At 39.2% G+C, this 22,365-nt stretch overlaps 2 protein-coding genes across 6 annotated transcripts in view; both read right to left on the reverse strand.

Moving 5' to 3' along the window:
* fndc3ba (fibronectin type III domain containing 3Ba) overlaps window positions 1-13,810 on the reverse strand; it is a 113,681-nt gene extending 99,871 nt beyond the window's left edge. Inside the window, exon 1 of one of the 3 annotated variants that reach the window (XM_044142490.1) lies at window positions 13,476-13,810. The gene's annotated coding sequence lies outside the window, so the exon portion shown is untranslated. Of the gene's footprint in view, window positions 1-3,102; window positions 3,191-13,475 lie in introns of those variants that run through there. The other 2 variants (XM_044142492.1, XM_044142491.1) reach the window with 2 other exon arrangements.
* Window positions 13,811-14,202: 392 nt separating this feature from the next.
* ppp2r3a (protein phosphatase 2, regulatory subunit B'', alpha) overlaps window positions 14,203-22,365 on the reverse strand; it is a 67,469-nt gene continuing 59,306 nt past the window's right edge. For all 3 annotated transcript variants that reach the window (XM_044142983.1, XM_044142984.1, XM_044142986.1), the window contains 10 exons: window positions 21,508-21,611; window positions 21,286-21,388; window positions 21,103-21,177; window positions 19,366-19,609; window positions 19,222-19,270; window positions 19,048-19,137; window positions 18,764-18,939; window positions 18,561-18,679; window positions 18,109-18,215; window positions 14,203-17,094 (listed from right to left, as the gene is read on the reverse strand). In XM_044142983.1, coding sequence (XP_043998918.1) covers window positions 16,998-17,094; window positions 18,109-18,215; window positions 18,561-18,679; window positions 18,764-18,939; window positions 19,048-19,137; window positions 19,222-19,270; window positions 19,366-19,609; window positions 21,103-21,177; window positions 21,286-21,388; window positions 21,508-21,611 — 1,164 coding nt within the window. In that variant the 3' untranslated portion in view covers window positions 14,203-16,997. The remainder of the gene's footprint in view (window positions 17,095-18,108; window positions 18,216-18,560; window positions 18,680-18,763; window positions 18,940-19,047; window positions 19,138-19,221; window positions 19,271-19,365; window positions 19,610-21,102; window positions 21,178-21,285; window positions 21,389-21,507; window positions 21,612-22,365) is intronic.

Consider the following 22,365-nt stretch of genomic DNA (forward strand, 5'->3'; position numbering starts at 1 on the left):
AGCTGCAGGCATTAATGAGGAATCTTAAAACAAAGAATGGCTGAATTGAGGGCTGAGGACCAGGGGAGGCCTCCCCAATCCCTAGCGTAATCCTTCCTTACCTGTTGAAACCCGAGCGAGACTCGGAGTTAAATAAAAAGACAGCCTTTTAGAACAAGTGAGGAAAATGAATGGCTGTATTATCTCTTAAGTAAACCCGAAATAAAGCTTTCCTGAACTCCTCTGAACCTTGTTGAGGCTCCTGACTTCTGGGAGCCAGATAAATTGCTCATTCATGCTCTACAAGGAGAGAATTCCTCCGCACTCTAAACCTAAACACACCTTTTCAGCTGGAGGCCAACCGCATTCATTCCCTAAACTTCCAACCCCAGCAATCCCCCTAGAAAGTCAGATATCAGATTGTTTAAAGAAAAAGTGTGTGTGTGTGTGGGGGGGGGGGGGTATAAAACATCATGTCCACATCAGCTTTTCACCAAAGGAATGTCATCTGACATCACATATTTGGGATCGGATTACTCCGAGTCTCCTTCACCCCAGTCTCCCCTCATGAAAAGAAAATACAAGGATAAATGTGTGAAATGTGGTTTTAAAGATACCAACACATTCAGTGAGACATCAAAAACACATATTGGAAATGAAATGTAGATTTTTACAGGAGAATTAAACAACAAACTGATTTTTCTTTAAAAAAAAAAAAAAATCACATTGAAGGGAAGACAATGCAATTTCAGCTTTATGCAAATTGGAGTGGATGACATCACATAAAGAACAATAAATCCAGAGAGGTATCACATTCACTCACCTTAAACTGTGAGAATACTCTTAAAGAATAAATTCAGTTATCAAAATGGTTACAAAACCTCCTGGTGGGTGCAAAAGGCCATGCGGCAAGAAGAACCATTTCGTACGAAACGACCAAAACAAAACAAAGGTATGAGTTGGTGAACAGGGTAACATAACCATTTTAAAATCACTGTAAACCATTGGTAGTCAAAGTGGTTAGCAAACACTTTTACAATGATGATTTTGTGCTTGCTCGGTACAAAACATCCCACCGTAAAGGGCACAAAAAGTTTGGTGCAAATACACCAAAGTTCCAAAGGTACAGAACGGGGAATGAGAACTACTTTCCATCATTGGGTGTCAAATCTAGTCTGAGACATCCAACAGGTAGGTATGAAGTGGTTTATTATTTATGAGAAATGTCCTAAGGTAGATAACGTCATTTCTCCCACAAAAAAGTTGGTTGCAAAACAGCAAGTCAATAAAAGAAAAAATAGCTGAACAACCATCTAACTATTTGTTGTCTTACATGAATCAGAGATTGAGTCATGGAACAAACAAACCCAAACATCCCTCCTTCCAGTCACATTCTCCAGCCTTTTTTTAGGGGATGCTAAGACATTTTCAGACCAGAAGTGATTCGAAGCCTCTCAAGAATGTTCTAGTAACATGACGGACACAGACAAGCACTTTGAAAAGTTGTATCAAAGTAGGCTGCCGTCCAAAAAAAGACAAATGTATATTATACGAACCAAATTAACCTACACCCTCTTTGAAGGATAATGTCTAAAAGCATGCAAATACACAGATGGATGTGCAGGTTGGTACTTCCCTGTGATGTCACCAGATGCCTGGTTGCCATGTTAATTGGGGGGGTTGGGCTAATTGGACATTATAGGTTACAAAATTGCATAACCAGCAGAAAAACCAACAAAGGTTTGCTGTTCTGAAGGTGACAAAGCATATGAAAAGTTGGTTTTGTGGATCTTGTAGGAAAAACCTGGATAGCAGCTTTGACTCTTGCCCCAGGTTTTCAGAACGTATGCTCTCCAACATGCCCACTGGATCCAGGATCCAGGGGATGCGCAGCTCCATATTCACCCCCCTCCTCTGTCTCTCTCCAAGGATAATGATGACAGCCCGACAATGGAACCTCTCAGTCCCGTCATTACACGGCAAATAGCCCGGCTGACAAGAATTCAAGACATCTGCACCTTGACTTCTGAGTCAGACCTCCAGCAGCATGGAGCACCTCTAGAGGGAATGAGGTAACTTTTAGGGCTTGCGAGCTGTCCTCTCTAGGGACACGTGGAAGCCAAGATAATCGATCGTTTTGAGCAGGAGGCCAATGTTTGATTTCCACGTCTGCATCAGAGAGGCTGAGAGGAGGATTTGTCTTCCCTGCACAAACAGACACGTAGTCGTTTCTGGGAGAGGGGGAGACAGAGAGAGGGAGGCAGACAGACTGGCTGGAAGGAATGCTAGGATATGCTGGAGTTGGGATTTTTTTTTTCCTCCCCAAAGCCTTTTTTTTTTTTTTTTACTGCATTCTGCAACCGCACAGAAACTCTACGGAAAGTCGCTTCCCCCCTCCAGTTCTCACCAGTTATCCAACGCAATAATATGCCCCCATAAAGCGTCAGTCCTGTGATTTCGCAACAACCAAAACCTTCCCTTTCAAATCTGACTGCCTCAGCATCTTCTGTTCCAAAATATTTTCTAACAACAACGATGTGTTAAGGCAGGTCCAAACTGTTGCCGTTTCTCCACAATGCGGAGAGGGGAAAGGGGAAAGACAAAGTAAGGCAACAGAGGCGATCCTGTTAGAAATGCGCGTCAAAATGAGAGCGTTTTCTCCTGTTGCGCACTCACTCCATCTGAAGCCAGCGGAGACAAAAACACATTCTTTTCGCGAAAGCTGAGAAATCGGGAGCGCAGAGAGCGAGCAGACTCTAATCCCACACATTCACTCGCGTAATCCCAGCTCCCCCTGCTTCTTCCTCTTTATTTCAAAGTAACCGGGAACCTAAATCTGACCCAGAAAGTTTCGATTCGTACCCTCACTCCCGCTCTGCCTTTCACACAGTTAGGAGGAACAGTTTTCCCTTCTTCATCCGAGTGGCCCAGACTGCCGGCGTCAGCAGCTCGGCTCCCCAAACTCACACACACACACGCATACACCCAGATGCGCACTTCGAAAACTTTTTTTTTTTTTCCTCCATTATTATTGTTGTAATCGCCGACTCCAACTTGCGTCGAACTCTTTCCGTTTCGTGACTGTAGGGATCGGAGTTTGTAAAGAAGTGTAAAAAGACTCACCTCGCGGTAATAAAAGAATCTTCAAACAGACGGGGCTGCGCGTTTTTTTTATTCCCAGGGTCGGGTCCTGCCTGTCTGCTGGCTCGGCGCAAGTCGTACTGGGAGACTGCGCCATGTCAATCAAAAGCGACTCACATGGGTTTTTTTTTTAAAGCCCGCCTACTTTTTTTCCCCTCTCTCTCTCTTTTACCGTAATATAGACTGCGCATTCAGAAAGATAAACCGGAACAAAAAAGAAGCCCTCCTCAGACATTAAGACGTAAAATAAAAATAATTTAATGAGAATGACCATGAGGGAAATGACATTGTTTCATCATTACAGCATATAAGAAACTAAATAAGTTAGTGAACTTTTTATAAAAAAAATAAAAATAAAAAAAAACTTATTTGAAAGCTCATACTCCAGATAAAAGTTGTTGGAAAAACTAATTTAGCTATTTTGTAGGAATGATAATACCCGTGTCATTTTTATGTGATAGCTATGTCACTAGAATAGCCAAGTCATAATTAGAAGACAGTTTATCATTATAATGAGGCAGTATTTCATAGATACAAGTTTGTTTTTTCATCAGAGTTGCAGAAATTGCTTCCATATGAAACTGATGTACTTTAATTTGTTGAATTGTTTTGCAGATTTATGAAAGCCCAAAACGTTTCACGACAGAAAAAAAAAAAACAAAAAAAAAACATATTGGAGGAAAGATTAGCAACAGGCCACTTCTGAACAGAGACAGTCCTTTTCAATAAATTAGGCTAAAATTGGAAAACTTCAGTAACTCAATTCACTTGGTGAAATTCAGTGCATATTTATTACATAAAGGCTGATGTGTTTAAGCCTGTTCTGATGCTAATTATGGAGATTTTCCACTTATATCTAATGAGAACATGACATTTAAGATTAGAATATTACATCAGAACAATAAAAAAGAAAACTTTATTGAAGAGAATGATTAATACCAGCTAAGTTCATTTTATATATATATATATATATATATATATATATATATATATATATATATATATATATATATAAATATACACATCAGGATAATTTGTTCCTTCTGGAGGTTTTCTAGTTGTTTTTTTCTATACAGGGTAAATATCTGGAGGTTGGCCTTCAGCTGACCATCTCTGGACCACATATGACCACATTCTTGTTTCTTACCCTTAACTTATGCTCCACATTAAGAAATCGGTGCTAAACAGTCACGTGAACAGGTGGGTGAACTCTTCTGCAAATAAGACCAAGGCCAACATCCCATTACTCCAGTTTAATCTCCCAGGTCAACATGCCTGCTGTCTTTATGCCACATCTAGCAGCAGTGAACGGTGTGCTCTGACCTGTGTCAACCGTCTCTCAACATGGTCCCCGTGTGGCAGCATGAGGGCATTTTCCATTACAAAGTACGTCTACGATACGCCAAATAAGTTATAGGAGATCCAACAGAATTGCACAAAAACTCAAAGAAGACTAATTCAAATAAATCAAATAATCTATCTTATTAGAAATGAATACATTGACACAAAAGAAGTGACAGGACACAAGGTGAACAGAAACAATTTAGCAATTGTCACTGAAGAATTAAAATAGCTTACTTTAAATGTTTGCTACTGCCAATTTAAGCTCCATAGCGCTTTCCACCTATTAGCTTTCCACCTATTAGCTTTCTATTTTACAAATTGTGTAACTCTTAAGAATCACAAACTAGTGGTATCCTCATGCAGAGAGTTTGAGCATGGAAAAAAAAAAAAAAAAAAAAACACTTACTCCCAGCAAAATGTCTATAGAAATCACTCGCAGTAAGAGTCTTTAAATATTTGCTCAAATGTATATCTGCTGTCTGTGTGCACTTAATTTGCCTTACAAATTTACCAAGCATGTTTGGTTTTCTTTTTACATATCATGGCTAAACATTACTTGCATGTCGTAGCATTGCAGATTTTAGTTGTGTGAAGTCATTTAAAGCTCTGAGATAACACCTCTAGTACACAAGAAACAGTTCTTCTTTTGAAATGTATCAAAAACACTTCTCATTTCCTGCCTGCAAAATAAGCAGAAACATAATTTCTAAATTAGCATATCCTGGAAAAATTACCTACCATGTACAGCTGTTTACAGGAATGCAATCCTGACCAGCAAAGTGACGTGTTCTAATATGTAGAAGCGGCTATCTGGCTGTTTCAATGGCTGAAGCAATTGTTACACATTTCATTATTAAAAACAAATCTTGTGTAATACAGACATGTAGATTAAGAGCAATAAAATTTTAAATTTATGCTAAATTGCAGGAGCATTTTTATTTTTCTCTTATACATTCATTTATTTAAATAATTGAACAAAAACCTCTTTTTAAGAAAGACTTGTTTAAAAAGGCAAGAAAAGAAAAGAAAATCATTCAATCCATCCGTCTGTACAAATAATATTTTAGTGATGTGAGCAGCAGGCCAGTTTAATCGCGTTTCGAAACACTACAGTAGTTGTATGCAGGTCGCAGAGATCTATTCTGCATGAAGATTTGGGTAGTATGTTAATACCAAAGTATATGAACAGGATTTTATTTTAAAAATGCAACAACAATGTTGATTATGATTATTATACATTTCCACATTTGGAAATCAGGGGCAGTGAGAGTTCATCCATCCACCAGTCAGTCCATTTATCTGCCCATTCATCAATCCCGCCCCCCACTTATTGGGCCACAAAAGAAGGAAGTGTGATAATATTAAATGTAAAGCTCTTAAATTAAACTCAAATGAATGTTAACAATCCCTGGGTGAATTAGTCAAAAACTTCTATTTAGTTTTTCTTACAGAACTCCATTTTTCACAAATAGCTTGAATAGATTTTACGTCGACAGAACCACAAGCACCTTCAAGAACAAGTGCAAAAACATTCAAACCATTTTGCCAGTTCATACATACTTGTCTCCTGCGGTAATCCTTGCTGTATTTTTAAGCAAGCAGACTCAGCCAAATACACTCATTGCCCCGGAGTTCTAGATTTCTCTGTGCTGGCAGACGTACAAAAACACTCACACATTCCAGCAACTGCACTAAGAAAACTGCCAATACTGTAATCCTAAGTCAGTTACTGGGGCTTTTTGCTGGTGAGGATACTAACTGGATTTCGTTTAATTCATTAAAAAGTGATCAACGACGAGAAAGAGCTAATATGGAGGCAGGCAAAAAAAAAAAAAAAGTCCTGCTCGTCCTGTAAAAAAAAAACAACTTTCTACATGTGCACAAACACTGAAAGTGGAGCCATCTACCTGCAGCGATGCGACACTGCAGGAGTAACACAAAGCGTTTTTTGTTGAATTATGAAACAAATTACAGCTTTACAGTTATCTTACCAGCAACAAAATTCAGTTTTCCATTTTCTGCGTCTGTTCCTAAATATTATCATTTTTATAAACCATTAAACAGGTTTTTACAGACAGTTATGGAGGTTTCTGCAGAATCTTGTTACAGTTATTCATTTAATGAACTTCTTACTGATGCTGTTTAAAGTGTCATACATGCTGCATCAATGGTATGATGTAAATTGTGAGGTACAAAATGGGGTATAAATGTACAAATATGTTTACAAAAAGTTCTATATACAGGTGAGCTGCAAGCAAATTTGTAGCCGCATAACCTTATATTTACATGTGACAAAGACAAAACATAATGTATTTTGTTTGAGGTTTTATATTAAACCTCAAAAAATTAACAAATGTTTATTTGGCTAAAGTGGAAGATTTTTTTAAGAATTTCAGAAACAAAAATCTGGAAAGTTTGTTCTGATTCCTCTGTCTTCCTCTTTTCCTCTGCTTTCCCTCTAAATAAAATCCATCCATCTCCCTTCAGAAGTCACCTGACTAGTAAATAGAGTCGATCCGTGTGGTTTGACTCCAGTATAAATCCAACTATTCAATAAAAACCTAAAGAGTGGTGAGGAAAAATTGCACTATAAGTCCAGTTCAATGCAAAAATGTCAACTTTTAATCAAATGAGGTGAAAAGTTTGCTCTTCATCCTAAAAGCTATGTTTGGCACAAAGCCAACACTGCATTTGACCTTTACCACACCATTCCTATGGTGAAACATAGTTGAGGGAGCATCATGCTGTGGGGATGCTCTTCTTCTTCAGCACAGACAGGAACGTTGGTCAGAGTTTTTCAGCTAAATAAAGGAATAAGCCTTTCCAGAAAATGCAACACCTGAGATTGGGGTCAAGTTTCACCTTCCAGCAGGATAGACCCAGGGATACAGGGAGTGCTACAAGGGAGTGTTAAAAAGGCCCAGTCAGAGTAAAGATTACTAGGAAATTGTGGCAAGAGGTGATCATGTTTACAGAAGTTCTCAGTATAACAGGAATTGGCATCCATTTCAAAATTACGCCTAATTTTTGATTGGTTTATCACATAAAAGCCAGTGATAAAATGTGAAAAAGTTTCAAGGGAAATGCAGATTTTTACAAGACGCAATAGATAAGAAATCATTGCTTGTGTCCTTGTTTCAAACTTTCAGACTTTCTAAATAACTGGAACATCAGACTCACCACAAAAATAAAAGTGCTTGCATTTGTGGGCGATTTCCTCAGTCATGCTTTGATTTTCTTACCAACTTGTGCGCTCATTGCTGTTGTGCCAAACATGAGCTCTGTGTTACGGCCTACAGAAGAGTCTACATGTAAAGGTCCTGCTAGATGAACCATGTCGTTCGGGGAAAAAGCCGAACAACATGGCCAAAGACCAGACTCAACCACATCTGCTTGCTGCTTATAGACCTTTCTATTAAAACAATACTTCTTTTAATTCTAAAGGGATTACATAACTTCATGCAAGTTTACCTCAAAAAATTGCTGTAGATATTGAGCATAGGTAGGGAGGATGTCCTGTAGCGGTCAGTATTACAACAGTTAGGAAGAACCCTCTGACTGAAAACACTCAGCAGAGCTATTTTACGCTAATTTGAGGGAGCTGGAATTGCTAATTATCTTCACCTCAACATCTAAGATGCGTAACCGTTCAAATTTGAACTAGATCATTTTACAATAAAAAAAACAAACAAACAATTGGAGATTTATGGCCCTTTTACTGTATTTGGTGAAGCGAGCCTTACCAATGGTGCCATTTCTGCTGCTTTCTTATAAAACATTAATCTCTTATTAGACTTGACACTAAGACTATTAAATATTGTTTACATTGTTACCTTTTTCTTAGCTACAAATGGTTTTGAAAAAGATAGAGAGCAAGTCTGCATGTATATTGGTTTATCAATAAAGCCTAATCGTATTTCTCTTTCCATTTCTTTGCGTTGTTTTTTTGTTTTTTTTTCCAATTCGTCTCCACTAATTTTGTGTGGCGTTGATAGTACCGGTCCTGTGATTGTTTACCCAACATACTTGTGGCTCATTAAATCAGTGCAGAACGAGGCGTTACATTCCTAGAGTTCGGATCAAAGTCATCAAGCGAAGCTGAGCACATTCAGTGAAGTCAGGTGGAGTGTAAAAGTCAAATCAGAACTACAAATCAGCTTAATATCGTATCTACGCATATCAGCAGTGTTTGTGCTGTGCCTCATCAACCTCAGAACCAGGACTTATGATCTGGGAATGACGTCATGCCGAGCTTATTCACGATCCAGCTTTGTGTCATATAACTGATGGGATAATGGCGCATTCCATTTGAGCTCAAAAGTTGGAGTTTCCAAGTTCCGCTTTAGAAAATTCAGCTGGAATGCCCCCTGCCCCGACACTAGGAAAGTTGTCTTGCTCCGGCCTCAAATTCCAATACGACAAAACAAGGCAGTCATGTTGCATTGTTATGTTGCATTGGAGAGTTGGGCAGATTGTTTCTGGCAATGATCTTGGAAATCCTAGCCAGGAAAATATGTGATCTTGAACTGTTTTGCAAAGTCTAGCATCCATTTGTGTTCAACACCCCCCGAGTCAATGCTTTCTGGAACTCTGCAATCATGGCTGCGAGTCTTTATGAGTCTGGTAATAGAGGTGGAGGTAGTGACTAAAATTTCAGCCGTGTTGGACAGAGCGCTTCTGTGAACAGAAATTTTCAAGTCTCACTACAAATGTTGCTTTATAACTTAAAATTCTACTAAAATATACTGAACTTTGTGCCTTAATCCGTCAAAATGTAAACATGTAAAAAGAAAAAAGTCAATCTTTGTGAATGCTTCAAGACACTGTAGGTGTCACCTAACAACGGTTTTACTGCAGGATTGCTTTGATTTATCTTATGATGGATAAGTCGTAATTCTGGCACGAGGTGTAGGACTTTTGCTCAGTTTTCTTTCAAATATACGCCAACATCTCAATACCCCTCAGGAATGTCTAATTTATGTTTTTCTAAACATTCTCAGCATCTGCATAATGGCACAAAAGGAAGACATGAATGAAGAACAGCAGACTGGTTTGGAGAATAGCTTTTTACAAGAGAAAAGTGAATTGTGAAACATGGACTGTAACACAATATCGACAACATGTTGCCAGGGCTTTGCACAATGGAAACAGTGTTGGTCAGTGGGCCAAATTAAGCCTGTACTCTTTCAGCTTGACTAAGTGCACTAATGCGGAGAGCGACCTTGGGAGACACCTTTACAGACAGGCAGGCGCATTAGTTAAGAACAGCCAAAGAGGAAAGATTGAAAGCAGCGGATCTTGGACCAGTCGTGGAGTCATTTCCCCCCATATACGAGACCTCCACGACTCCCAGATGTTTACCACCATCCCAGCTGCTTCCTCACTCTCTCTTTCTTTCTCTTCATCTCTGCTCCGAATGACACCCCCCGACCCCCCTTTTCGGAGACTCTTTAAACTTTGCTTTCTCTATAATCATGCACTCTCTGCTCACCAGAGGTCTTTGAAGTAGGCGGTATGTCTCCAGCCATATGATGATATATGCACTGTATGTTTCCAAAGCAGACAGAAAGCAGAAAAAAAAGGGAAAGCAGGGAAATGCTGCTGTTGCCACAGTGCGGTTTTCCAAATGTTAATTATGTCTTGCTCAACTTTAACATCTTACACGTGTGTGTTTATGAATTTATCTGCAACTGTTATGTCTAAGCGTGCGTGTAGCATAAATGTTTGGAGGCCCAAGCAGACAGATAGATAGAGATATAGAGGAGCGCGTGTGTGTGTGTGTGTGTGTGTGTGCGTGTGTGTGTGTGTGTGTGTAAGCTACTTCCTCCCATACGTGAGGGGATGGAATTCACTGCATCACGGGTTCAAAAGAGTTAATGGAAATCTTCACTCGCACCAACAAGAGCAGACCTGCCTTTCTTCTCCCTCTTTCTCTCCGTCTCTTTTTCAACCTCAGTCTGCCATTCCAAACATGCTTGACGCTGCTTTTGTTAAGGTTTTTTGTTGGTTTTTTTAGTACTGCAGGGCAGGTGAGTAGGTCATCAAACATGTAACCTATTTCTGCACGCTATGCGTCTTAGCCGTTCGTCCTCGGGTCACATATTTTACCGTGAAAATGAGGCTCTTGTTCTGTTTGCAAACATAAAGCAGAGCGGTTTGCAGAAGCTGTCTCAAAGTTTTGCAATTTAGAAAATAAACTGTGATAAATCCTGACCCTGCACATTTTAACTAGCAAACAAACTCATAACTAGGCAAACATAAAAGCTGCTTTCGTTCTGACCTTGAGAGAACGAGGTCAGAACTCTGTATAGCGACTCAAAGGCTTGCCGTCTGTGTGCGCAGCCAAAAGGTGGCACTGTTTCTATAGTCACCTAACAATGGTTGTGAAAAAGCAAGAATAAATAAACAAACCTAATGGATTCAAGACATGTTTTTGTCCATCTTGGAGAGTTCTGCACGTTTAACAGTTTTCATGAAACAGGCCTGAAGGGCTGCAGTTTAGGAACCTTGTGAAGTTATTTTATTTTTCTTTCTTAAATGCAACATGACTTTTCACTGCTGGTGGTGCATGTGTAAAATTTTGGTGCTTCTTGGAGGAACGTTCCTCCAAGGAGCAAGAGATAGAAGCTCTCCCATACTTTATTCGAAGCCAAATGGTTGACGCATGGCCACGTGGTTGTGGGACGTTTGTGCTCACACCCCTTTCAAGGGACACGGGTTGTTCCATGTCACGGTTTCCTGAAAGTTCAAAACATGGCTGCAGAAGACATGGCAGAGACAAACTTCTGTGAATTCACAGATTTAGAGGAGGAGATAATGCTCAGCAGAGAGCACTCCTCAAAAGTATTCTTGTCACCGGCAGATACAAAAACCAGATAGTGGAAGGGGAATAAAGGAAAACGCTCTAGTAGTCTGCTTCTACACCTGCAGAAAGAGATAAATACAGGGGGGAACCGAGAAACTACAGTGACAAACACCAGCAATGTCACTGAAAATTACACAGTACTAATTATTGTTACTTCAAAATGTATTTAGTGATCCACCAACGGAGGAAGGCCCAGGATCTGTAGGGGTTCCTACTCCTTTGATAGCCTTTTCATTGAACCACTCAGTGTCTGGCATTCATCACCGACGATTATTGGAATCCAAAACTCTCTGCGACTGAGTCACTTTATTGAATCATTTCCAGTTGCTGCTCTTTCCAGACTGCTAAATCCAAACCTCATGTTTCTTGTGTCACTGGTATGCGCAAAACAAGGTCATTCCTCTGCCTTCTTGGGAACCCTAAGCTGGCCAAGTGTATCCTTCTGTCCCCCTTGTTCTTTTCTTGATTTGATGAATTGATTGCAGTCGTTTCCCTGCCCCTTTCTCATCCCTTTCCCAAACAGCTTATGCAAAGTTTGGTGTTCTGCCTCTCTCTGCCAACATTGTCATGTGTTATTTCTTACAGATTACCTTCCACGTATGACATCAGAGTGGGGTGATATCACTTTATCACGTCGCTGTGTGGGTGCTAGCGATCATGTCTGTGGAATGTCTGTGACTCCAGGAGGTGGTACGGGGATCTGGTTGGTTAATTGTTTCGCCCCTGACATTTGGGAAAAACAATCATGAGTGCCATTTTTTAAACAATGAGCAGTCAACTCTGACCTTCAAATGGGAGGCAAATTGCTCGTGTGCAAATCACAGCATGGCGGCATGCCAGCTATTACAGCCTTCTTGGAACAATTGTTGCATTCAGAACAATAAGGCCTCAGAAGATAATCCTGTTTACAGTCACTCTGAGTGATAAGCTTTATTACAGGCATTATTCCCCATTTCAACAAAACTTTAGAAACAGATTTACCGCCATCTAGTGGAAAAGTTTCAAATTGCAAGAAAATCTGTACATCTATATGTTAAGAAGTAAAAATGTTTCACAATTAAAGGATTAGAACAAAGATCATCTTTAGACTGAGTGTCCCTTTCTTGCTGTCCAGTTTTCTGCTGTGTGGGACATTTTTATTTAAATAAACTCTATGTTATGTTGACCATATTTTGGCACCTTTAATTAAACTTCTTTTGCCGTCATTGTGGGTTTGACTTTTAGCCCTCTGCCAAACTGCCATCATTTCTTTAATTCATATTATGACTTTAATTTTTGCTTCTTTAGCTCCTGTTTTTGTTCATTTGCAGCACACATCTAACATCTTCAGGGATTAGATCTTCAATTTCGGATTAAACATAAGTATACAAAACACGAAGAAACTTGCTTATCGAGGGTTTTTTTTTTTATAAATCAAAATTATTTATTTTTTTCTTAATCCGTTAGGTTTTTTGCTTGCATGTGAGCATCATAACTAAGAACTTCACACTGCTTTAACTGTATGTAGGCCATTAGAAATAATATTTTTGTTAACAATGTTATCTTTTTTTTAATGCCGTTTAGATTAGCCCAAAAAGTTTTTTGATTGCACAGACCTTAATTAATGTGACGCAAGCTGTACTTGGAGAGAAAGACGACAGGCGACACTCCACTCCAGTAGATGGCGGTAATGCACATCAATACGTTGCTTTCCAACCGCCATTAAGAAAAAGGAAAAAGAAAAGAAAAAGAAAAAAAACCAAGAAAATTCTCTAAGTCTTCAAGGTTATTTGTGGGAAAACAACGGAGAAATCAACTAAAGCCAAGTCTTTCGCAGCCAGAGGAAGAATGATGAGAGGCACAAAGTCTCATTGAATGTGAGCGTGAATACTGTGTGGGACGCTTTTTGCGCGTACAAAACGGGTGTGAAATGACCAGCTTGTGAAAATCTGCCTTCAGGGAAAAAGCATAAAAATAAAAAGTGGCATAAAAAAATGCTCAAGTGATGTAAATACCGCACTTACTGCAGCAGGTTCTCATGCTGCTGTAGAGCTACCATTGGAATTTACACAGATATAATCGAGCATAACTACCGTCACTTATCGATCTTTGATTTGACTATTAATTGTGTGGTTGTGACAAAAATGGGATGTTTGGTGCCTGTTACCTTCGTGGAGACGAACATGTGGTAGTTGTCTTCGCTCACAGTTTCATTCAACTGGATATGAGGTGGACTGCAGGCCTTGATCCATTTCTCGCATTGTTCCAGACTCCATTTGGGTTTCGGCAATGTAATAAATTGTATCCCGCCCTCTACACGGCTGTCGGGATTACGTGTAACACACTGTCAACGTTTGACCATGATTTTCTTCTACTTTCCTGGAAATCTCTATGACAGCAGCAGTTTAGGGATGATGAACTCCAGGAATGTTGACTGAGGTTGAGTTCCTCCAGATTAGGGACGTGTACTTCGGGACAACCTGTGACGGCTGATTGGTCAGTTGCTTACAAACCCCCCTAGAATAATTGACAGGTGGGTGGCATCATGTTAACTACAACCACTGTGCAAGTGAAGTTTGCAGTGCATTAGATGTTTCTCAATTGTTTTTAGTAGAACTCTTGGGAACCTTCACTCGTTTTCTGTGTGTTTAATCATTATTTGTGGATAATGGCTGTCTGTGTGCTTTGCGATAATTTCCAGGCTTGTAGGTGTCTGTGACTTTATCAGGATCAGGGAATGATATGTTGTTTTTTGAGATTTTTTTACATTTTTTGCTGTCAGACATCTTCCACTGGTCTGGGTATTCACCCCATCTGTAACTTTTATGTCTTTCTAAATGCATGAGACCTTTTGTGTGCATGTGTGTGGGGAAAATACAAAAGTACAAGAAGGATTACTGAAGCAGCTTTATTGAAAATGTCTTAACCATAAACTTCAGATTAAGGCAGCATAAGAAAAGGGAAAGAAAGTCAGCAAGTAAGAAAGCAGGAAAGAACAAAAACCATGCCCACACAATATCCAACAATGAACATCCTCCTGTCGTCTCTGTACAAGAGAAAGAATGTCACAATAAAAGTCCTTCCTGCCTCTCTCCTTACAGAGATATAACTCTTCAGTCCCGCATGGCTTCTTTCATCTTGTGATGCGTCACATTTGAGCACCGGGACAACATTGCATAGAACAGAAATGTTAAGTATAACAACCCTCTTCTTTTTACATACAGAGAGTGAGTGTTGTATGAGAGAGAAAGCTTAAAGGTTTCCGTTTGTGTGATTGTCAGAATGGAGAAAACGGAGGATTTCATCTAATTCTAGTGATAAAACTCCACAAATCTAACAAGCTAACAAACACACATCTACCATAATTTACCCCTTCCCCCCTCCCCCCTACCAAGCCACACAGTGGCACAACAATACAAATCATGACAAGTCATAAAATAATCAGGCTTATCACAGCTCGAATGGCTTAATGGCTTATATTGTGAAAGTTGTTAAAGTACAGTTTAATACACAAGATAGATTTACAATTGGTATAAAGCAGAATTGGAGAGTTTAAGGTAGACGCTCTAAATCCCTTTGAATACAAACTGTGTACAACAAGAGGAGGTATGTTGCAGTGAATCTGAGACAAGACCAGATCTACTCCTGATTTAAAAATAATAATAATAATCAAAACCTGTGCAATGCAAAGCTATTCAGCACAACCTTAATGGCAACACCAAACAAGTGCTCCTAAAACACACTTTTCCACCAGTGATTTTGTAAGCCTTCACATGGTGCTAGCTTAGGTAGACACAGGCACTTGTCCCTGTGAGTGCAACATAAGTAAATAATGTCATTTAAACGGATATTTAAAAAAAATAATAATAATAAATTAAGGAGTTATTATTGTTGTTTAGTTTCAATCCAGATTGGTTGGTCCTGGAGGGCAAAGCGAACTGCTAGTCCAAGAGGGGCTGAGACCAAAGCAGATTATTGTGGTCAATTCTGTTGTTACTGTGTGTTTCATTCAGGACGTTCAATTGTGACTCACTAATTTCACTAATTGGTCTGTAAAAAAAAAAAGCAATCCAATACAAATAGGACGGCAGTTTCAAGAAGAAACCAGCTAACGCAAACTGCTATTTAGTTTTTGACACTTTTTAAGTTTTTTCATTTTCAGTTTGGTCCTAGTTGCTAGTTTCAACCTCCAGTTTCAATTAATCTGGATTTTCATTAAATCAGGAGAGTTATTTACTGACTTCAACTCCGGATAAACTTTATAGAACTTCACTTCAAAATGTTTAACCATCCCTTTAAAAAAAAATCAAATAAAAAAAAAAAAAGAACACAATCAGGAGTTTTCCCTCAATCTGTGTGATCCGAGTGACTGGGACAAGATGTCAGAAAAGCTATGGTACATCGTGTATGCTGTGTTCAATAGGGCAAAAGCCACTAACAACATGGGGTAGACCGAAATGTTAACAAAAGAACAGCATGTTCAGCATGAACAACTTCATAATTTTAACTGCAAATTGTTTTTGTCTAACAACAAGTATGCAAATCATAAAGTGTAGTCACTATTCACCGCACATGTGAATGGCAACTTACAACATCTGGACAAAAGATGCTTAACAGACAGCTGTTCAACATGGTGAAGGAAATTGTAAAATAATAATAACAATAATAATTTTTTATACCCTTTAACCTATTTTAATAACTAATAATACTGGGCTGTGCCTGTGCTTGGGGACAGGAGACATTAGTTGTTAGATCTAGCATATTAGAGATATAAAAGTGTAAAAATAAAGAAAAAAAAATGCTGAAGGAGACCAGCAGGTGGGACACACATATCCTAAAATAAAATATACTGTTTGCATTATCACACAGGTGACACGTGGAAATGTTTGGACAACCCTACCAGAGAGTTTGATACGACTGGCAGCACACTTCCTGTCATGTGCGTCTTTCCTCGACGTCATCTGAAATGCAGGGATTGAGCTTTACAGTCCGTGACTTCAAAAGGGGAGTGTGTGTGTGTGGGGGGGGGGAGTCCGGGAGAGGATGAGCATCTCCGGCAGTGAGGGGGACCGGACCACCAACACCAACACGGCAAGTAAAAACCCAGTGGTCCTGATCCATGCAGTAGCCCATACTGGCCACAGAGAGGAGATGGTGTTGCAATCGTTCCCGAACTGTTACATGACCTCTCCCTGTGGGGACTTGAGTGTTAACAACTTCCTTTACCAGAAACGCAGTGACAAACTGCACACGCAGCAAGTTCCTGAGGGCCGGGTCTGTGCGTACGTCACAGGGAGGAGAGCGCTGTTGATCCTCAGTGGCAGTGGCTTTAACAACTTTAAAGAGCTCTCAGCTAAATGTTTCTCTGCGTCGGTCTAACCTTTGGCACAGCAACAGTATAAACTTTTTTTTTTAAAAGAAAGAAAAGAAAACAGATTGTCTTTTGGCATGATTGTCAGTAGAAAATTCACAAATAAGTTTTTTTTTCTGTTTGTTTTTACAGTTAAGCAGTTTTCTCCCCGTCTCCGGCGAGCTTATCAAGCAGTTCTTTTTCTCTCCACCGTCACCGACTGTCTTCTCAAATGGATCAAAGAGCAGAGATATTGTGCTGTTCATGTGTGTGAATGCATAGTCACGCCACGCATGTTTCACCCACACGCAGATGCCCGGCAGATCCACGAAAAGAGATTTATGCCGACAGGTCGGATATGACCAGTTTTTCCATCTTATTCCCAATCTCTCCTGGGACTTGAAGCTCCTCAGATTCATAGTCGTCATCAAACGTCCTGAAAACAAACAAACAAACAAAAAACTAATCATGCTGTTATCCTTGCAAATATTCAATCTTAAGTAGTTAATATGAACAATGCATTTGAAGAGTTTTGATATTTGGTCATTTTAGAACCACAAACTTTCATGATTTCTTATTGGGATTTTTTTCTTTCTTTTTTTTCTTTTTTTTTTTGACTGACAAACACAAACTCTATTGTGATTGTGAAATGGAAGGAACATAATTTTTCTTAAAATACAAAATCTAAAAATTGCATTTAGTTATAGCTTCTTCTTTTTTGGCACTACTGGTCCTTTGTTGAGTTGTAAATTGACAGAAAGGTCAGGTGGTGAAGAGGCAGATCACACAATTTGATGACAGCCACAAATCATTTATAAATATCTGTACAAGCTTAGCTGCCCCATCTGGTGCTTCACATTCTTGCCCATTCCTTTCAGCAAAATGTGCCCCAAGCTGGGTCAGACTGGATGGACAACATCTGTGAGCATAAATTTTTATGTTACTAGAGTGTTCTCTTTGGAATTAGGTCTGGATCTTAATTCTAACAGGTGCTCTGAAAATGCTTTGATCCAGCCACAGATACGAGACATTGTAGATGTGGATGGATGTTCGAGTCGTTTCCCTCTTCAGTCTTGAGTCTTGTGCAGCCTGTAAGAGCCTTTCTTCTACAATTGCCCGTTATTTTGGCTCCATCTTATCATGACCTTTAACCCACCTCCATGTCCATGCTAAAGAGAATGGATGATGAGCTTTGAAAGGTTCCTCATCCGACTGTGGTGATTTGTTCCACAGGTTCAACGTGTCCCCAAAATGTTTGTGTCAAACTACAAACTGTGTTTCTTGTGGGTCTCTTATACAAAAACAAGAATCGTTTTCCTTCCCCATACTTTGTGTTGACCTATTGCATAGAATCCTCCTTATTTTTGGTTGTAATGTGGCCAAATGTGAGAAGGTTTAAAAGGGTATAAATTACTTTTTAAAGGTACTATATACAAGTGATGGTGTGTACCCTTCATGGAGCTGTTCGTTTGCAGTTTCCTCTGCTACCAGTATCTCATATTCCTCTGCAGCATATTTATCCCAGTCAGATGGCTCTGGACCTTCGCTGTCAATGTCCTGAAACACATTTTTTTTTTTTTTTCATTATTTAAGTTTTTTCTACTGCCACAAAATAAATACAGCAAGGGAATTTTCAAGAGTCAGGTAAGGGTAAATAATGAGTAAATTAATACGGTAGATGCTGTAAGACTTGTTTACTTATATTTATTATTTATTATCAGTTATATTACTGAAAATCCAGCAACCTATTATTCAGAAATAGAAGAAGAGAACCCTCTTTTACCATCGGAAAATGTTGCTAAAATTTCGATCAACTGTAGTAAAACTCAGATTTTTATTGTTACATTTGCTCCTGAGATTTTATTTGAAATCCTATTGCATACAAGAAATACAAGTTGGCACCTTTTGCACTGCAAATGGATCTCTCTGCTCGTGGTCCAGGTATTTCTCCAGATTGAAGAATGTGTCGAAGAATATGTGAGCCATCCGGCAGCGCTTCAGATCGCTCAGGGTTATCTTACCTGGAGGAAAGGCATTCATGTGTTTAATGCGAGCACAAAAACAGTATGTGACTCCCAGATGAAGAAAGTTAAAAGATATTTAACCTGGATTCTCGGGCTTGACCAAGTCAAGCATTTGGCAGAGCAAATCCTGGAAGGGCAGCGGTTCAATGCCCATCCTCTCCATCCTCTCGCACTGCTCCTCATAAAAGTATTCCAGCTCAAACATGGAGAGAACGCCGTCGCCATCGACGTCCATGCAGCGATACCAGTACTCTATGCTGCCGAGACAAATGGGAGACAGGTTGTCGGTGTTTGCGTTTCTGAGAGTGACCGCAAACTTGTAAAACAGATGGTGAGTCACGGATATCCGAGCAGCTGCGTCCTACCTGGTTGGGTTTTTCTTGTCTTCCTCAGATAAGAGGAACCAGACAAACTCAGCGTAGCTCATCCGGCCTTCTCTCTGCACGGCGTTGCCCCTGGAGACGAAACAGACAGAGCCGTTCGCATCGATCGCCACATTCGCGTTGTAGTAATCAGCTCCTCTGTGTGTTTTGACTCACCGGGTTACAGCACCGGAAAACAACCTGTCGATGATTCTGTTTGAGGATGCTGTCAAAAGGGTGAAAATAGTGGGAGGAAAAATGAACAAATGTGACTGGACACCTCATAAGAGAACGCTGTACTTAACTTCAAGTTGTTCTTACCGTGGTCATTGTATCTCGACAGGTCCTTGGGGTCAATGTAGAGGTCGTGGTCGGTGTCCAGCTCCCAGAACTTGCAGTAGATGACGTAGAAGTGTTCGTAGGAGAAGTAGTCGGTGATCTGGTTGATGTCGTCCTCTTCTTCCAGGAGGGCCAGAGTCTGCAGGAAGTTGCTCCGGCGAAGCTCTGTCATGGTGACGCGGCCCGTCCAGGAGCGGTTCACCACATAAAATATCCGCTGGATAACCTGTGGCAGGCAGAGAGGAAAGATGAGTAAATTCTCTGAAAACACACTATTTGTAAAATCTGAGTCATTAAAGTTCATTGACATGGTAAAACTGCAGATTCTTTAATTCTTTACAAAGTCAAAAACAATTAGAGGAAAACATTCAAAAATTGTGTAACATTAAGGAGCAAATGTATAAGTTAAGGGGAGAATCTCAGTTTAAAATATGCCAATACAGAACAACTAGAAAATATTTTTGTGTGTCAAACTGTGGAATCATTTGAATATTGAACTTAGACAATATCCACACATAAAACTGTTCAAATTGTTATGTAAGCATAACGCTGGATAAGATGAATATAATATATAATATTCAGTTATTGTTGGTGCTTTTGTTGCTGATGCTTATGATGTACGAGAATCTTTTAGGCAAACAGAGAATCAAATATCCATTAAATTACCCATTTGAAAGTGACAATTTTATTTGCTTTCACAGGGGAATTAATTTCAACAATGAAATGATGGGAATAATAATAAAATATTAAGCATCTACATAAATCTTTAATAGAAGAATAAATGCAAAAAAAAAAAATCATGTTGCTTTAAAGATGGTTCCCACTCCGCGTTGGACAGGAGATCAGCTCATAGTTTAAACCAGGGGTTCAGGTCACACTTAGCTCAACAAAGAGTGGGTCAGCAATCATTTCCTAGTAAATCAACCTCCCAGAGCTGCTAATGTCTTCTACAGAAGTGGATCAGCTGATGCACTAGAATGGTCTTAAAATGGACATGTGGCGGGCCGGGGGTCTCAGCTGCGGGCGGCTTCGTTTCCGTGATGTCACGGCACACCGACGCACTCGACGCAGCAACGCCTCGACTTCAGAGGCACGTGTTGCAGCTGCTGCAGTTAGCGGAGCTCCTTCTAATGTTACACAGCAGATGTTCACAGGAACGGCTCTGCTGGCAACGAAGGACAAGCTTGCTGGTATTAGAAACGCAAGTCACCAGATTTACTTCTTAAATTGTTGCTACATAAGTTTTCCTATAATAATTCAGACTGTTCCTGACTCAGTACTTAAGAATTTGTGGTCCTTAATGCTGATTTTAAAATACATTATGCTGAATTGCACTATGAATAAGTGGCAGATATTTTATCAATGGACAAAAAAAAAGAAGAAAAACAGGAAGAAATGGAGGAAGGACCTGAGAATTTGTCTAACAATCAGAAAGCTTTACGATAAAGCTTTCTGATTTAAAGAAAGATAAATCTTTCTTTAAAGTTATTTATTATTTAACTAAGAAATATAGTTAGTTAAATAATAAATAACTAATTTCTTATTTATAATAAATGAGTTATAAATAATAACTCATTATAAATGAGTTGTAAATTTAACTAAATAAATGAGTTATTATAAATGATAACTAGTTTATAATCTGAATAATAAATGAGTTATTATTCAGATTCACAATCTGAATAATAACTCATTTATCTTTCCATTATTTTGGTCATTTACCGTAGTAATGTAGCGCGAGTGGAATTCAGGGGCATCCTTCAAAAACGTGAGTCCAGGGTGTGTGTCCACAATGTCCTATAAACCAAGGATAAATGGTTACAGGAAGAAGAGACGTTTCATAATTTAAAGAAACACACCGCAGCACTAGGCCATGTAACAAACAAGAGTTTAGATGGCACCTACTTGGAGAAGAGGAATGAAGTCTTCCTGTTCCAAGTACGTAAGCCCAGGTTTAGATAGCAGATAAATAAACCTCGATGAATCATCATGGCAACTGTGTAGCAACCTGCAGAAGAGAAGACGGGAGTATGTTGGGGAGATCTGATTGCAGAACCTGAGGAGAGTCGAAATGTGGAGGATTCTGATAAAAAACAAAACAGAAGAACTAAAACGGGGCATCCTTACTTCCTCCATGTTGCAACAAATGAGTGAACCGACACAAAGCCTGTCCTCTCACCACCGGCAGCGTAGAACATGGCTGCCTTCCAGTAAAGCGGACATCCACACACCTGAACAGAGAAACAGACAAAACAGTCACTACAGTACAACAAAAAACATGCTTTTTGGCACAAAAAAAACAAGTTATAGAAATTGTTTAAAATAGAGTAGAGGTTGTGCATAATTGTTAAGTAGACAGAAAGAAAAATACAATATTTTAATCTGGCGAATATTCAGGATAACTTTAGCTGCAGGAAACAGGAAGTCTTTTACGGTATGTTTCCACGACCTAGAACAGCTGTAGGGCCTCCACAATGGCTCTTATGTCACCAAGAAAGGCAAAGAATATTAGGTTTTAAATTATTTCTTACTAAAAACAAAATGATTAAAAAGGCAATTTTCAATTTATTATGCAATTTCGCAGAATTTCCATAAAAGAATTACAATAATCATGCTAGAACTTACTTTTTTTTTGTTTACTGTTTTATTAGGTCATAAACTAACTGTTATTTTTTTTTCAAAATTTTCCATACAAGTGGAATTAAATACTTTTTTTTCTGGTAGAAATTCTACACCTGGTAGAAATTTGTTGACATGTTTTTGAAAGTGTTGTGTAGATTTCGCAACTCTAGACAATTTATATTTAGAAGAACCATGACCAAAATTGGCTTTTTGAGTTGTAAAAGTTGCTGACCCCTGACCTTAAAACAAAAATATTTTCCCTTTCTTCTTTGGAAAGTAGCTCAAGGTTTATCATACTGGATGAAGTATCTTTTTTTTTAAGTTGCTTTTTTCTTCCATAAAGCAGCATAACTTAAACCGCAT

Source organism: Gambusia affinis, linkage group LG16, assembly GCF_019740435.1.
Source record: "Gambusia affinis linkage group LG16, SWU_Gaff_1.0, whole genome shotgun sequence".
In the NCBI taxonomy this organism is placed as follows: Eukaryota; Metazoa; Chordata; class Actinopteri; order Cyprinodontiformes; family Poeciliidae; genus Gambusia; species Gambusia affinis.